Here is a 16,993-nt window from a genome sequence, read left to right as displayed (position 1 = left end):
GTGGGACCTGAGGATCCCCTTGAATTATAGCTTGTCTCCAGGAGACGGAAATCCATTCCCCTAGAGCAGGGGTAGTCAGCCTGTAGTCCTCCAAATGTCCATGGACTACAATTCCCATGAGCCCCTGCCAGCAAATGCTGGCAGGGGCTCGTGGGAATTGTAGTCCATGGACATCTGGAGGACCACAGGCTGACTACCCCTGCCCTAGAGGAAATAGCTTCTCTGGAGGGGGGACTCCATAGTATTATACTCCACTGAGGTCCCTCCCTGCCTTGAATCCTGCGCAATCCCAATTCCAGCCCCGAAGTCTCCAGGTATTTACCAACCCAGAGACAGCAACTATAGATCCTGAACAGGTGGTCTGCCTTAGGGATGCCAGCCTCCAGGTGGGACCTGGAGATCCCCGGCCTGGATACCATTTAAAACGAACGTTTTGCTTAAAAAAATAATACCCAAGAAAGGACCTTGTACTACAGTAGCCGCTGTTGCTGAAGCCAACTTTTTGAGGGGGGATCTGCACAGCCAATAGGGATGCCAGCCTCCAGGTGGGACCTGGGGATCCCCGGGAATTGCAAATCATCTCCAGACTACAGAGATAAATTCCCATGGAGGAAAAGGCTGTTTTGGAGGGTGAATTCCACTGATGTCACTCCAAATCCCACTACCAGTTACAACCCCCCCAAGTCTCCAGGTATTTCCCAACCCAAAGATGGCAACCCTTGGGGATTAAATGCACTCAAAGAATCACAAGAGTTTTTTTTATGGGTTTAAAATTGCTTTATTGAGGAACCATAAGATGTGAAGATGACATGAGACATGAACCAGAGTCTTGGCCCAGAGCATTATGGGTAGGGAGGGACCCCAACGAGGCGCTCGCCGTGGCCCAACGCGCGCGAGCACGACCGTTAGCCTCGCGGACGCTCGACGCGGATTGGCCGCCGCCTCGCCACCTTCCACCCACGTGAGGCGCCCTAGCCTCGCCACCGCCTTCCCTCCCTCCGCTTCTCCTTCTCCTCCCCCCGCCCCTTCACGTGCCACGCCAAATCTCGATTGGCTGGGCTTCCCTTTTGGTCCCACCCCCTCCCCAAGAGTCACCCAATGAGAATCTTACCCTGGCGGAGCCGCTCCGGAGATTCTGATTGGTCGGCGCGGTGGCCTTGCCGCGAGCGCGCGAGGAGGAGAGCGGCGCGCCGCGATTGGGCGGCGAGGAGCGATATAAGGGCGGGGCCAGGCGTCGCACCTGGGTCGAAGGCGAGAGGGCGGCCAGGTGAGGTAGCGCGGACCACGGAGGGGACCGACGGCGGGGCGGACCAGGGAGTGAACTGGGAGCGAGGCCCGGTTGGCGAGGTGGACCAAGGAGAGACCAGGGGTGGGGCGGACCCGAGAGGACTTCGGGGGGGAGGGTTGGCAAAAGGTTGGAAAGAGAATCCAGGTGATGTTTGGAGGTGGGGAGGGTCAGTCAGGTGCGGAGGCAGTCCAAAAGGGAAGAGCCCTGAACTTTAATGGGTGGTACTGGGGCAGTCAGCCTGGCCTATTTTACGGGGTTGTTGTGAAGGTAAAATGTGGGGAAGGAGAGCTTGGTGTAGAAGGAGAGTTGGTTTTTAAACTCTGCTTTTTCACTACCTGAGGGAGTCTCAAAGCCTTCCCTTCCTCAACCTCGCAACAGATAACCTGAGGTGGGTGGAGTGAGAAAGCTGTAAGAAAACTGCTCTGAGAGCAGCTCTGACGGGACTGTGACTAGCCCAGGGTTATCCAGCTCACTGCATGTGGAGGAGTGGGATATAAAACCTGGCTCTCCAGGTTTGAAGCCCTCACACTTAAGCACTCTACCAGGTTATGAAGACCGGTAGTTCCTAAGATGGGATTGATTCTCCACTTCTCCATATGCAGCTAGCTGGGGGACCTTCAGCTAGTCAGTCCTCTTAGAGCTGTTCTCACAGCATTGGGGTTCAAAAACCCAATTTTTCTTCTCTTTAAAACAGGGTGAGGTAAAAACAGGATATGGAGGGAATGGTTTGATGAAGGCCAGCTCCTATATGAAGGCCAGCTCCAGGTTTTTTGGGGATGGAGCTTGGGGAGGACAGGAACCACCTCAGTGAGGTACAATGCTGTAGAGTTTTCCTCTTAGTGTTATGAAAATTCTATGCAAGTTCTTGAAGGGCACAATCAGACAATAAGCAGGTGAAATTGGTGATGAGATAAGTCAATTTTTATTGCAATAAGGGGAAGGGATGAGGCAAGCTTTCTCAGAAGCTGGGCAATCCAGCACTCTTGTCTGTCAAGTTCCTAACCCACCTCCACCTTCTAAGGTGGAGTCACAGATTAAACTTCACCAGATTGCCTACAGCACACAACTTCATACACCATTACATCATTTCATGTACATTTAGAGGACATTATAATGAGAGGTGTGTAGGTTAATATTTGCATATTCCTAATGCCTGCTCTCTTCATCCTAAGGTTACTAAAGTTCAGGCTCCCTGACCTTCTGCCATATACCCCCAAGAGAGCACTATGCTCCACCACTACCATCTGGCTGGTGATCCCTGGCCCTAAAGTGGCATGTTGGACCTCAACAAGGGCCAGAGCCTTTTCGGTCCTGGCCCCCACCTGGTGGAATGAGCTCCCTGAAGAGATCATGGCCCTGCCTGAACTCCCACAATTCCACATAGCCTGAAAAAGGGAGCTCCTTCACCAGGTATTTCCCTGAGACTGACCAACCCAATAAGATCTACAGGTTCCACCCCCCCCCCCCAGATACCTCCTCTATGTCTTACACCAGTCTGATCTCTCTGGAGATTCATCTAAGTTGTTGTTCCTGTTATATTATTGTTGATCAAATTCATAGATATTACGTTAATTTAAATCACTGTTGGATTATTTTTGATGTTATTTTTGACTACGTTCTATGCTTAGGTCATTCCATGTATTACCCCACAAAGTTGTTGTTGTTACTTGAATTTATTGAGCTCTACTCTCAGCAAAGCCGGCCCGTGGCGGGTTACAAGATAAAATAAATAAATACAATCCCCTAAAAATCCCTCTAACACAGTATTTTATCAGCAAGTAATAGCCATAGTAGCTCAATGGAGTTAGCATGCTTTTGGATACAGGTTGCTCAAGAACAGCAGGGGAATTGCTGATGAGCTTCCTGCCAGCCTTGGTGAATATTTTATATACATTATTTATTATTTAAGGCCTGCCTTTCTCACAGGGACTTACACAGGGTGAGTCAGTACAGTTTGCAAAGTGAGTCACTCTGTAGACGAGGGGCGAGCAAATGTGCTGGCAGAGGCCTTTGGGAATTGTAGTCCATGGACATCTGGAGAGTAGACAGTACAAGAAGATTAGTGTTGCAGAAGTATGGGAGGAGCCAGAATTCTAGACGACAGAGCTGGAGCATAACATGACACATGAAGCAAAAATCACATCATAGGATCCTAGTTACAATGACCTGTTCATGGTAAATACAGACTGTTGTTCTGAACCATTTATCTAAGCACATTTGGAAAACCAGTTTTGTGCAGGGCAGCGTGAGCGCTGCATCCTAGGAAATTGAAGTTAATTTACTTCATTTGTCTCCCACCTTGCTCCCCAGTGGGGATCCAAAATGGCTTACCCTGCTGTATTTCTTCCTCACTACAGCCCTGCGAGGTAGGCTAGTCTGAGGCTGGTTCAAGATCAACCAGCAAACATATAGCTGAATGGGGATTCCATCCTGGTTCCGCCTGTATGCTACCTGTCACACTCTTAACTACTATGCTGTCTATTACCAAAAACTAGCATCCCCCAGTATAGATTCCGGTGGGTGGATGTGATGATCTGAAGCATCAGAACAAAGTTTGAGTTCAGGGGGACCTGTAAAAGTAGAAGAGCATTACGTTCGGCCACTGTCAACTGGCTGGTGATCCCTGGTCCCAAACAAGCACATCGGTCCTCAACGAGGGCCAGAGTTTTTCTGTCCGGGCCCCCATCTAGTGGAACGAGCTCCCTGAAGAGATCAGGGCCCTGTCTGAACTCCCACAATTTTGCAGGGAATGCAAAAGGGAGCCCGTCCACCAAGCATTTGCCTGAGACCAACCAAACCCAAATAACACCCACAGGTCCCCCTCAGACATCCCCTCTATGGCCTGAACCAGTCTGACTTCTCTGGAGGCCTTAGCTACATTACCATTCCTGTTTCATTGTTGCTGTTCAAGACCTGTGAAATTGGGTTGTTCAGAACCACTGTTGGATTACTGTTGTTGTATTTGGCTATGTTATATGTTAGGCCATTCCATGTATCCCCCCCATGATGTTATATGTAAACAGCCCTGAGCCATATGGAAGGGTGATATGAAAATCTAATAAAATAAATGAATAAAATAAGACCAACAAAAGTTTTATTCCGGGGTGCATAAGCTTTCATGTTTTGAAACGTGATTTTCCTAGCGAAAATCCCAAGGCCCGCCTCCCCCTCAAACTCTCATTCTGTGGAGTGACCTTGTCCCTCTTCACGAGGCACAGTCCACCTGGAGGCTTGTGCCCTGGAAAGGCTTATTCCCGCCTCCACGGGTCCCCGAAATCCACCTGCCCTTGTCCCAAGGCTCACCTCTTCTTCAGGCGCTCCTTCTGATGAGACACCTCGTTCCCCCGTGCATGGAACAGCCTGGCAGGAGGCAGGCGAATCTGGGTTGGTGCCCAGGAAAGATGCTTTTTCCAGCTCCGCGGGTCCTGGAAATCAACCTGTCTTTAGACAAGCACAATGATTTCCTTGGTCTCCCTCTCCGGCGGAGCGCTTCAACTGAAACCGTTCTTCCCTTCCCTTCTTAGGCCGCCAGCCGGCATCGCGGGAACAATGTCCAGTGAGCGGAGCTCGTGGGGCAGCCTGACGACGCTGCAGAAGGTGGCTCTGGCCCTCGGGATCCCGGCCAGCGGCGCCATCCTCTACATCCTTTACCGCCGTTACAGGGAGAGCCAAGGTGAGTGCAGATCCCGTGGTCGGCCGCCTCGGTGGGGAGGCGCCGTCTCTGTCCTGCCCGGCAGGACCCGGTCGCTTTGGGACTTGAATTATTTACCACTTCTGTCTGCCGTTTCTCTCCTTGCCGCTCCGGCTTTGGCAGGTCTCCAAAGCCGAGTGAGTCGCCCACGAGAGGGGAAGAGGCTGGTTGTGCTCAGTCATCCTTTCTCCACGCCTCTTTGCTTTTGATACTTTGGAGAGGGGGGGGGCGATATTCAGGGCAAGGGAAAAGCCGTGCTTTAGAGGGAGCGTGGGCCGTATTCAAGGGACCAAGCCCTATGAAGATAGGTTGAGGGACTTGGGAATGTTCAGCCTGGAGAAAAGGAGGTTGAGAGGGGACATGTTAGCCCTCTTTAAGTATTGAAAGGTTGTCACTTGGAGGAGGGCAGATTGCCGTTTCGGTTGGCTGCAGAGGAGAGGACACGCAGTAATGGGTTTAAACTACAAGTACAACGATATAGGCTAGATATCAGGAAAATAATTTTCACAGAGTAGTTCAGCAGTGGAATAGGCTGCCTAAGGAGGTGGTGAGCTCCCCCTCACTGGCAGTCTTCAAGCAAAGGTTGGATGCTCACTTTTTTTGGATGCTTTAGGATGCTTAGGGCTGATCCTGCGTTGAGCAGGGGGTTGGATTAGATGGCTTCTATGGCCCCTTCCAACTCTGATTCTATGATTCTATTCTGGCGGCTTGGTTGCGGGTGTGCTTGTTTGGAATGCATTTAGGGGGACACAGGACTTCAGCTGCCCCAAACCCTCGGAAGAGCTGTGTATCAATTTGAAAAATAAATGATAGATAAATCTGGAATTGTCTGGTAGAGGATGTAGTGATGGCCACAGGCATAGATGGCTTAAAAATGGGGCTTAGAGTAGTTCCACGTTGAGAGGCTGTCGGAGGGCTTCCGTGGCCTCTTGTCGGCCCTCCTGGCTGGCCACTGTGCAGACGGGGTATTGAAGTTCACGGATCACAAGTGTGACCTAGCAGAGCTCTTATGATGTCCTTATTGGGGGGAAGCCTTTTAGGTACTGTTGTTGACCGTCAGAGGAACTGGCTGGCAGTTGTGTGAGATAGGACGTTACGCTAGGCAGTCACTGTTCTGATCCAGCAGGGCTCTTCTGGTGTTCTCCTCAAGGGGCTGGCTTTTGCCTCTATGCCCTGTGGCTGGCCCCTGGGGGAGACGGGATGCTGGACTGGATGGACCCTCGCTGGTCTGACCCAGCAGGGATCTGCTGATGTTCTCATGAAGGCCTTGGCCTCTCTGCCCTGTTGTTGGCCCTCCAGAGGAACTGGCTGGCCCCAGTGTGAGACAGGAGGCTGGACTGGATGGACACTCCCTGGTCTGACCCAGCAGGGCTCTTCTGATGTTCTCACTGTGCTTCTGTCCCAGTCAGATTTGTGTCCTCTGACTCCATGCATGATGGTGTATAGAGGGTGGGAAAGTGGGATATTGATCATCCATCATCAATAGGTAATAAAAAGCTTCAGGAATCCCTCCTGCCTCGTTGGTCCTGGAAGGGACCTCCTGGGTCATCTAGTCCAACCCCCTGCACTAGGCAGGACACTCACATCCCTATGACTCATTCACTGTCACCTGCCACCCCCTGTCACCTGCCTCTGCTTAAAAATCTCCAAAGATGGAGAACCCACCACTTCCCGAGGAAGCCTGTTCCACTGAGGAACCGTTCCACTGTCAGGAACTTCTTCTGGATGTTTAGATGGAATTTCTTTTGCACTAATTTCATCCCATTGGGTCTGGTCCGTCCCTCTGGGACAAAAGAGAAAAACTCTGCTCCATCCTCTATATCAGGGGTAGTCAGCCTGTGGTCCTCCAGATGTCCTCCCGAGTTCTCCAGGGCCTTATTGGTAAACCACTGCCCTGGAGCAGCCAGTGTGGCCATTGCAAGGCATATGAAGCTCCTTATATCAGGCCCTCGGTCCGTCAAATTCAGCCTTGTCTACTCAGACTGGCAGCAGCTCTCCCAGGTCTTAGGACCTTCTGCCTGTCAAAGAGACACTTCTCCACCGAGCTACAGCCCCTTCTGAAATGGACAAGCAAGATTCTACAGCAGGTGCCATGTGAGGAGTTGTCCCAGCTCCTGAGATTGAACAGCATGCAAGCTGCAGCAGGCTGGGCTTGACCCCAGAGCTGAGGAAAGGGAGTCTCCTGAAATTTGGGTGGGTGGGAGGGAAGTAGCACTGCTTGAAGCTTGGGTGGGGGGGCATGCTGCTTGGTGTTGTTAGTGATTGGGAGCAAGACACAGAGTATTGGACTGGATGGATGGGCCACTCAGCTGCTCCAATTTGGTGTAGTGGTTAGGAGTGCGGATTTCTAATCTGGCATGCCAGGTTCGATTCTGCGCTCCCCCACATGCAGCCAGCTGGGTGACCTTGGGCTCACCACGGCACTGATAAAACTGTTCTGACCGAGCAGTGATATCAGGGCTCTCTCAGCCTCCCCTCACTCACAGGGTGTCTGTTGTGGGGAGAGGAAAGGGAAGGCGACTGTAAGCCGCTTTGAGCCTCCTTTCGGTAGGGAAAAGCGGCATATGAGAACCAACTCTTCTGCTTCTTCTCCTCCAACATGTCTTCTCTTACATTCTTATGTCTGGGTCAGTGATGCTCTCTTCTTCATGCTTGAGTGGGAGATCTTCTGGAGTTCCTGCCCCACTGATGGACCTCCGGACGGCATCTGAGTTTGGGACGCAGAGTGCTGAACTGGGTTGGCCTGTGGCATGATCCGTCACGGTTTCCCTTGCATTCTTAAGCTTGCCTCTCTGTTTGTCGCTTCCAGAGGAACGGCTGACGTTTGTGGGCGAAGAGGAGATCGAAATAGAGATGAAGGTGCCCCAGGATGCCGTCAGACTGCTGATTGGCCGCCACGGAGCCAACATCAAGCAGGCAAGCTTCTTTTAAGTCAGTTGTGCCGCCTCCCGAGGCCTCGGGGAAGGCGTTAATCAGATCTCCGAAATTACGCAGGGTTGACTCTGGCTAGTATTTGAATGGGAAACCTCCAAGCAATTGGACGGAATTCCTCTAAGGCAGGGGTAGTCAACCTGTGTTCCTCCAGATGTTCATGGACTACAATTCCCATGAGCCCCTGCCAGCATTTGCTGGCAGGGGCTCATGGGAATTGTAGTCCATGAACATCTGGAGGACCACAGGTTGACTACCCCTGCTCTGAGGGACACTAGGAGTCATGACAAGGAGGCAGGTATTGGCATACCGCCTGTGAACATCCCTTGCCAGGCAATCCTTGGTCCTTCTGGCTACACTGCACGCTTGCCATGCAATAAATGATGAATGTAGGCAACTCTACAGTGGCTGTTCCCACTGTTTCCCGGAACTAATGAGCAGGATGCAGCATCTGCTCCGTTAGCGGCTTCTAATCTGGCACGCCGGGTTCGATTCTGCACTCCCCCACATGCAGCCAGCTGGGTGACCTTGGGCTCCCCACAGCGCTGATAAAACTGTTCTGACCGGGCAGTGATATCAGGGCTCTCTCAGCCTCACCCACCTCACAGGGGGTCTGTGGTGGGGGGAGGAAAGGGAAAGCGACTGTAAGCCGCTTTGAGCCTCCTTCGGGTAGAGAAAAGCAGCATCTAAGAACCAACTCTTCTTCTTCTATGCGGGCATGCTTTCCTCCTGCACAGCTTTCAGAAGGCAGCTCTGAACATCCTGTTCCTACATTCTCCTTATCCTTGTTCTACTGCGTTCCTCCCCGCAGGGGAGTAGAAGGGAGGGCGGCATCCGCTATCTGTATTGGCTGCCCGCCACTTCCAGTTACGCCTCCTGCCAAGGTCCCTATGACTCATCCCTGCTCTTATAAAAGCCTCGGGAGCAGTGTACAGATTCGAACCTCAGCCTAGGGAGCCTCCACGAAGCGTTGCTGCACAGCGTGACCAGCGGGAGGCCCGTCCGCTCTCATTTTCTTCAGGGACCCCAACAGCTGAAGGGCCATAAGCTTGTCGTCTCGCTTCTGGACTGCTTAAATTGGTTTTGCTTAGCAAAACGTGTCTGTTGCTTCCATTTTTTCCCCTCAAAGGAAAGAACCGCATTGCGTCTTAGCAAATACCTCTTGGGAGCTGAATTTCTTGTAGAGAGGCTGGAGATTCTTTCAGGCAACTGGCTGTTGCGGGTATTCCGGGCTGCGGGGCCGTGGCCTGGTAGCTTTTAGTCCCTTGCGTTTTGCCAGCTGGCATCTTCAGAAGTAGGCCAGGGCAAGATGGGAATCTCTCCTTGTCAAAGATAGGGTTAAGTGTGTGAACAGTTGCCGGGCATTTTATTGACTTCTGTGGGTGGGGTGGAAGGTCTAACGTCACATTCCAGTCTTATCTGCGAGTATTCCAGGGATCGACTGGAATTGCTTTTCCTGTGTATGGGTGGAGTTCATTAGAAAGTCCATTAGGATGTGGTTTTTTCCCATGTGACTGGATGGAGTTCATTAGATAGTCATTCAGACTTCTACTCAGATACAGGAAAAGATCCAGTATTCCTAGTTCCAGTCCATCCCCTGGGAGACATCAAGATTAGACAGGAATGTAATGCATTATAGCCCCCCTCCCCACCTTCTGTGAAGTAAATAAAATGTCCAGTAACTGTTCATACACTCCACACATTGGGCTGTTGCCATGCCCTACCTCTGAATATGCCAGCCACTGTTAATGGCTTAATGCCAGGGACTCAGACTACCAGACCAGGGCCACCCAGCCCAGAATACCCACAGCATGATATGATGACTAAAACAGCAAATATGGGGGAAGCTCCACAATTTAAAATCTCCATTAGGACAGCCAATTAATAAATCTGTAGCCCCTAAAGCCAGTTTGATGTCAGAGTTAAGAGCGGCAGCTTCTAAACTGGCGAGCTGGGTTTGATTCCACACTTGCCCACATGCAGCCAGCTGGGTGACCTTGGGCTCATCACAGAACTCATAAAGCTGTTCTGACCAGGCAGTGATATCAGGGCTGTCTCAGCCTCACCCACCTCACAGGGTGTCTGTTGTGGGGAGAGGAAAGGGAAGGCGACTGTAAGCCGCTTTGAGACTCCTTCGGGTAGAGAAAAGCGGCATATAAGAACCAACTCTTCTTCTTCAGTAATCTCAGGGCTCTCTCAGCCTCCCCTCCCTCACAGGGTGTCTGTTGTGGGGAGAGGAAAGGGAAGGCGAATGTAAGCTACTTTGAGTCTCCTTCGGGTAGAGAAAAGCAGCATCTAAGAACCAACTCTTCTTCTTCTTCTTCAGTAATCTCAGGGCTCTCTCAGCCTCCCCTCCCTCACAGGGTGTCTGTTGTGGGGAGAGGAAAGGGAAGGCGAATGTAAGCTACTTTGAGTCTCCTTCGGGTAGAGAAAAGCAGCATCTAAGAACCAACTCTTCTTCTTCTTCTTCAGTAATCTCAGGGCTCTCTCAGCCTCCCCTCCCTCACAGGGTGTCTGTTGTGGGGAGAGGAAAGGGAAGGCGAATGTAAGCTACTTTGAGTCTCCTTCGGGTAGAGAAAAGCAGCATCTAAGAACCAACTCTTCTTCTTCTTCTTCAGTAATCTCAGGGCTCTCTCAGCCTCCCCTCCCTCACAGGGTGTCTGTTGTGGGGAGAGGAAAGGGAAGGCGACTGGAAGCCTCTTTGAGTCTCCTTCGGGTAGAGAAAAGCAGCATCTAAGAACCAACTCTTCTTCTTCAAAAGGGACTATTTGCCCTGATTGTGGGGCAGCCTTCTGGAGCAGAGGTCCTTGAGTGGCTATTAGATACAAGACATAAAGGTAACACTTTGGCTGCGGTCGTGCTGAGGGGGACACAGTGTGTGTGGGGGGAGGAGGCTTCTGGAGTTCTGGCCTCACTGGTGGGCCATGTGAGATCACCTGGGTTCTGGACAGGAACTTCTTCTTGGAGGATCAGATGGAATTTCTTTTGAATTAATTTCATCCCATTGGTTCTGGTCCGCCCCTCCTGGTCAAGAGAGAACATCCTCCATATGGCACCCTTTTAAATACTTGAAGATGGTTCTCAGATCCCCTCTCTGTCGTCTCCTCTCCAGGCTCAACAGACCAAGCTCCCCCAACCTTTCCTCCTACATCTTGGTCTCCAAACCCCTCACCATCTTTGTTGCCCTCCTCTGGTCATGGTTTCTCTTGCATTCTCAAATTGGACCACCTGGTTGCTGCCTTTGACTCGTGCCGCAACGGAGTCTGTCTTCTCCTCAGCTGAGAAAGGACACCCGCGCCCGCATCAACGTGGACATGGAGGAGTCCAAAGTGGATCAGCTGATCCGGATCTGCGGCTCCCCCGTCCAGGTGTGCAAGGCCAAAGCCGCCATCCACCAGATCCTGGCGGAGAACCTGCAGGTGGAGGAGCAGATGCACGTTCCCCAGCGGGCCGTCGGGCGCATCATTGGTACTTACCCCTCTGCTTTTCCTTTCCCCTTGGCCATTGGGGTTGCGTCTGGAAGGGTTGAGTCCTCGGTACCGGGCTGGTCCTCCTGAGCCCTCCTGCAATCAGCAAGTTGGCGACAGCATAAATTCTAAAAACTCAGCGGTACAACTGATGGCAGTATCAATTAATTTAGTTAAAAATTCGGCCCACACAGCAAGACCAAGAGCGGGCAGATGTGACAATCAAGGTTTTATATTGCCAGTGTAGATTGCCATGGTTTGAGGCCAGTCTGATACTGGCCCCAGTACCTTTAGGGGAGGGGGGAACCTGATCTTAAACCCCTGGGACCCCACCACCTGGCCTGAGACAAATGCCCGGTGGAAGAGCTCCATTTTGCAGGCTCTGCGGAACCCAGAGAGCTCCGTCAGGGCCTGCAGCTCTTCAGGGAGCTCATTCCACCACGTAGGGGCTAGTCCAGGGGTAGTCAAACTGCGGCCCTCCAGATGTCCATGGACTACAATTCCCAGGAGCCCTTGCCAGCATTCGCTGGCGAATGCTGGCAAGGGCTCCTGGGAATTGTAGTCCATGGACATCTGGAGGGCCGCAGTTTGACTACCCCTGGACTAGAGGAACTGGTTGGCCACTGTGGGAGACAGGATGCTGAGCTTACATGGACCACGGATCTGATCCTCTTAATGTTTCCGTTCTAGTTTCCGCTTCTGCTTCTACTGCCCTGGCTTCACCATTTTCCCTTTTCCCAATCCATTTTATGCCTCCTTCTTCCTGCCCCTCTTGGGAGAAAGCATTACCTGCGCCCACTTTTCGGCCCCCTAAAGTTTATCCCCCACACCCCCCGGAGCCCCGCAAGCTGGTAAGGGCCCATCTTTTCCTGTGCCTCTCCCAGGCAGAGGTGGGGAGACGGTGCGGTCCATCTGCCGTACCACGGGGGCCAAGGTGAACTGCGACCGGCAAGGGGACGGAGCCTTCTCACTCACCCGGCTTATCACGATCTCGGGGACCCGTAAGGAGGTGGATGCTGCCAAGGTGAGTCTCTCGAGCATTCGGGTGGCGCAGCCGTTAGAAGCCGCAGTTCCAGTCTTGCTTTAGAGGTTCCAAAGACAGAGGCAGTCAGAAAATGAGACCCCAACGATGAGTTTCAGGGGAGGATTGGGAAATTGTCACTCCTGGAAACTCCAACCTGTTTTCTTTTGTGCCTAGGACAAGTCCTTGGCCCTGACCTGGACCGCCCAGGCTAGGCTGAGCGCACCACATTTGGCCAAGAGCTTGGTGCTGTGGCTAAGAGCGGCATCCCCTAATTTGGAGACCTGGGCTTGATTCCCCACTAGTCTTCCACATGCAGCCAGCTGGGTGACCTTGGGCCCTGCAGAGCGCTCTCAGCCCCACCGAGAGAAGGAAGGGAAGGCGATTGTAAGCTGCTCAGCAGGGGCTCAGAAGCCCACCTGCCTCCTCCATGGAGGCCACACTGCTGACACCCCGCTCCCTTGCAGCAGACAGGGACTGTGAACCCCACCCAGTCTCTAGCAGCAGGAGAGATCAAGAGATCAGGAGGGGGCAGGAGAGATCAACAGGGCTTCTGTAAACAAGACAGCCGTCCTTTCCATCCCGTGGTGCCCCCACTGCTCACGCCCCTCCCCTGGCTGCCAGTGAGAGGAGTGGAGTCTGAGCAGGCCGCCAAGGGAGGGAGCAGAGGCCGGGCAGGTGCCCCTCACCAGCCCCACTGCTACTAGCCACCAGGTGGGGAAAAGGGGGAGCCCCCTGCTGCTCTCAATGCTGTACTAGACGCCAGTTGGACTTGGAGGGGGGGGGACGGGACGTCAAGGCCCACAGCCCATTTTTGAAACAGGTTTCCTTGCTAGTATTTCTCTAAGTACATGTCACATGTATTCATATCAAGACATAAAGCGGAAGTTCAGTGGCTGGAGCTGCACAGGCAATGACTGAAGCAGCGTCCTGTTTTACGGACTGAGTTGGGCAAGAGGGTTTGAAGCCATTTCCCCCGTCCCTGGAGGTCCTCTCCCGCATGCCTTCAAGCGTTGGCTCGGTGATGCCGGAACTCACGGCCTTCCGTTCCCACTTTTCCCCCCCCCCGGCAGGAGCTGATCACCGAGAAGCTTTCGGAAGACGAAGTTTTCCACCGGAAGCTGGCCGAGTCGGCCTCGTGTCGGCCCCTGCGCAAGCAGCCTCTCGGCACGAAGAAGGAGGAAGGGGCCGGGGATCGAGGGGATGGCCTTCCCTCCATTACTTGGCCCTCTTACCCCTCCCAAGAGGAGCAGGAAGCCGAGAAGAGCCAGGCCGCGGCTCCCCCGGACGACCCACAGGAGCTGAGGAGTGCCGACAATTCTCCCGAGGATTCATTGGCCTCGTGGCCGAGCTCCACGTTTGAAGGTAGGACTCCTGTCTGGGGTAAGATTTTTCTCCTTTTTTCCGTAGCGGACTGGGGGGAACCTCCATATTCAGGTGCAGTCAACCTCCAAATCTCAAGGCAACATCCCCTCCACTGTGACATCAGAGCCTGTTCAAGCGCTTGGGGTTGGGCGAGGGGTTGGCTTAGTAGTGTCATACCGACAAGGAACAGGACAGCTGCCAGAGATGGTGAAAGGGGGCCACTGTGTGAGGCAGGATGCTGGCCTGATGCACATATAAAGGCTTCGGCCTCTAACGCCCTGTTGTTGGCCCTCCAGAGGAATTGGTTGGCCACTTTGTCAGGCAGGATGCTGGACTAGAGGGACCACTGGCCTGATCCAACATGGCTGATGTTCGTATGAAGGCCTCGGCCTCCCTGCCCTGTTGCTGGCCCTACAGAGGAACTGGCTGGCCCCTGGGTGAGACGGGAGGCTGGACTGGAGGGACCCTCCCTGGCTTGACCCAGCAGGGCTCTTCCAAGGGTCATAAAGGCCTCGGCCTCCCTGCTCTGTTGCTGGCCCTGCAGAGGAACTGGTTGGCCACTGTGTGAGGCAGGATGCTGGACTGGAGGGACCCTCCCTGGCCTGACCCAGCAGGGCTCTCCTGTGTCCTTATGAGGGGAAGGCCTCGGCCTCTCTGCCCTGCTGTTTGCTGTCCGAAGGAATTTGCTGGCCCCTGGGTGAGACGGGAGGCTGGACTGGAGGGACCCTCCCTGGCCTGACCCAGCAGGGCTCTTCTGAGGGTCTTCTCAGGGGGAGGCATCGGCCTCTCTGCCCTGTGGCTGGCCCTGCAGAGGAACTGGCTGGCCCCTGGGTGAGACGGGAGGCTGGACTGGAGGGATCCTCCCTGGCCTGACCCAGCAGGGCTCTTCTGAGGGTCTTTTCAGGGGAAGGCCTCGGCCCCTCTGCCCTGTGGGTGGCCCTGCAGAGGAACTGGCTGGCCCCTGGGTGAGACGGGAGGCTGGACTGGAGGGACCCTCCCTGGCTTGACAAAGCAGGGCTCTTCTGAGGGTCATAAAGGCCTCGGCCTCCCTGCTCTGTTGCTGGCCCTCCAGAGGAACTGGTTGGCCACTGTGTGAGGCAGGAGGCTGGACTGGACGGACCATTGCTCTGATGCAGCAGGGCTCTTCTGAGGTTCTTACACGGGTCCCAGGATGCACGGGGTGTTTAACAATAGGGCCGGGGCGGGATTTGGATAAACTGCTTTGACCTTTCCCATAAGAAGCCACGATTCTCCAGATGCCCTGCTATCTCTGAGCGCACAAGTGAGAGATGCGGAGCCCCCTTGGAGTAGGGGAGGGCGGGGGAAGAGCCAGTTTTGAACAGGAGGATGAAATGCGGCCTCCGGGGGTGCCGTGGTGGTTCTCCGAGTCACCCACCTTGTGGCTTCAGTCCCCAGCCCCGACTTCAGCTTCCACGCCAACGAGCACCTGGAGGTCTTCGTCTCGGCTTCCGAGAACCCGAACCACTTCTGGGTCCAGATCATCGGCTCCCGCACCTTCCAGCTGGACAAGCTCATCCAGGAAATGACGCAGTACTATGAAAGCGGGTGTGGGGTGAGTGTGGAGGGGCATGTTGGGCTTGGGCTGGAGTTCCTCGGTCCCATATTCCCCCCTCCCCTCCCCTCCAGTTCAGTTTCTTGGGTTACACCCTTATGCTGAGCTCCTAGACCAGGGATAGTCAAACTGCGGCCTCCAGATGTCCATGGGCTACAATTCCCATGAGCCCCTCCCAGCGAATGCTTTAAGAGGGCCAGTGATGGGGAGCTCCCCACCTACTTAAACAGCCCATTCCATGGCTGAAAGAATCCTAGAGTTGGAAGGGGCCATGCAGGCCATCCAGTCCCACCCCCTCCTCAATGCAGGATCAGCCTCAAGAATCCAGGATAAGAACCTGTTGTCAAAGGCAAACAGACTCACAGCTTGGCTTCTGTATTGATAGAAAGCTTTTATTGGAAGTAGTTCTGAACACTCTAACATCTGAAGCAGAGACTAATCAATACAGTAAAGGCAAGCAGTTATCTATGCATTTCTCCCGCCCAAATGCCCCTAGTTTCCCATGGAGGAATTACCCCCCCCCCCCCACACACACACACACACACACACACACCAGATGCCATCCTGGGCTTCCTGCGAGACCGTCTCTGGCTCCAGCGTCCTTGGTGCAATTGGCACCCTTCTTTGTAGATCATAGCTTAGAAGAACATTTGCAACTAAGTGTCCCAGCAGGGGAGAATGCGTTGTGAAAAGGCTCAGAGTCATCAAAAGTGTTGCAGAGGTTCAAAGAGTTACTACAGAGTCATAAAAGGCACACACAAAGATGGAGACCCTCAGGTCAACCTGAAAACATGGCAGAGAGCAGGGGGCTGATCCTGACAGCTGTCCAGCGGCTGCTTGAAGACCACCAGTGAGGGGGAGCTCCCCACCTCCTTAGGCAGCCCCTTCCACAGCTGAACTAGACTCCTAGAATCCCAGAGTGGGAAGGGGCCATGCAGGCCATCTAGTCCCAACCCCTGCTCAGTGCAGGATCAGCCTCCAGCATCCAGGAGAAGGATCTGTCCAGCCACTGCTTGAAGACGGCCAGTGAGGGGGAGCTCCCCACCTCCTTAGGCAGCCCCTTCCACTGCTGAACTAGACTCCTTGAATCCTAGAGTGGGAAGGGGCCATGCAGGCCATCCAGTCCCACCCCCTGCTCAATGCAGGATCAGCCTCAAGCATCCAGGAGAAGGATCTGTCCAGCCGCTGCTTGAAGACGGCCAGTGAGGGGGAGCTCCCCACCTCCTTAGGCAGCCCCTTCCACGGCTGAACTAGACTCAGAATCCTAGAGTGGGAAGGGGCCATGGAGGCCATCTAGCCCAACCCCTGTTCAATGCAGGATTAGCCTCAAGCATCCAGGATAAGTGTCCAGCCACTGTTTGAAGACCACCAGTGAGGGGGGGCTTCACCACCTCCGTAAGCAGCGGATTCCACTGCTGAACTGCTCTGTGAAAGAAACTCACCCTTGCTCTAGATTCTGTGCTCCTAGCAATGCAGCCAAGTATCACATTAGCCTTTTAAGCTGCCGTCTCACACTGCTCTCTCATGTTCCGCTTACTGTCCGCCAGACCGCCAAAGTCCCTTTCACATGTACTACTGTCAAGCCAGGGATCCCCCGTCTCATATTCCTGCAGCACCTTTTTTATTACCCAAAAATGCAATAAAACTTCTCACTATA

At 53.6% G+C, this 16,993-nt stretch overlaps 1 protein-coding gene across 2 annotated transcripts in view; it reads left to right on the top strand.

Moving 5' to 3' along the window:
• Positions 1-1,139: 1,139 nt before the first annotated feature.
• TDRKH (tudor and KH domain containing) overlaps positions 1,140-16,993 on the top strand; it is a 37,155-nt gene continuing 21,301 nt past the window's right edge. The window contains exons 1-7 of one of the 2 annotated variants that reach the window (XM_077320595.1): positions 1,140-1,267; positions 4,813-4,961; positions 7,789-7,895; positions 11,189-11,378; positions 12,262-12,401; positions 13,472-13,763; positions 15,173-15,336. In XM_077320595.1, coding sequence (XP_077176710.1) covers positions 4,838-4,961; positions 7,789-7,895; positions 11,189-11,378; positions 12,262-12,401; positions 13,472-13,763; positions 15,173-15,336 — 1,017 coding nt within the window. In that variant the 5' untranslated portion in view covers positions 1,140-1,267; positions 4,813-4,837. Of the gene's footprint in view, positions 1,268-4,793; positions 4,962-7,788; positions 7,896-11,188; positions 11,379-12,261; positions 12,402-13,471; positions 13,764-15,172; positions 15,337-16,993 lie in introns of those variants that run through there. The other variant, XM_077320604.1, reaches the window with a different exon arrangement.

The sequence above is a fragment of the Paroedura picta genome, chromosome 1 (genome assembly GCF_049243985.1).
Source record: "Paroedura picta isolate Pp20150507F chromosome 1, Ppicta_v3.0, whole genome shotgun sequence".
In the NCBI taxonomy this organism is placed as follows: domain Eukaryota; kingdom Metazoa; phylum Chordata; class Lepidosauria; order Squamata; family Gekkonidae; genus Paroedura; species Paroedura picta.
Note: the sequence above shows the minus strand (reverse complement) of the source record. Positions and strands in the feature narration are given on the sequence as shown.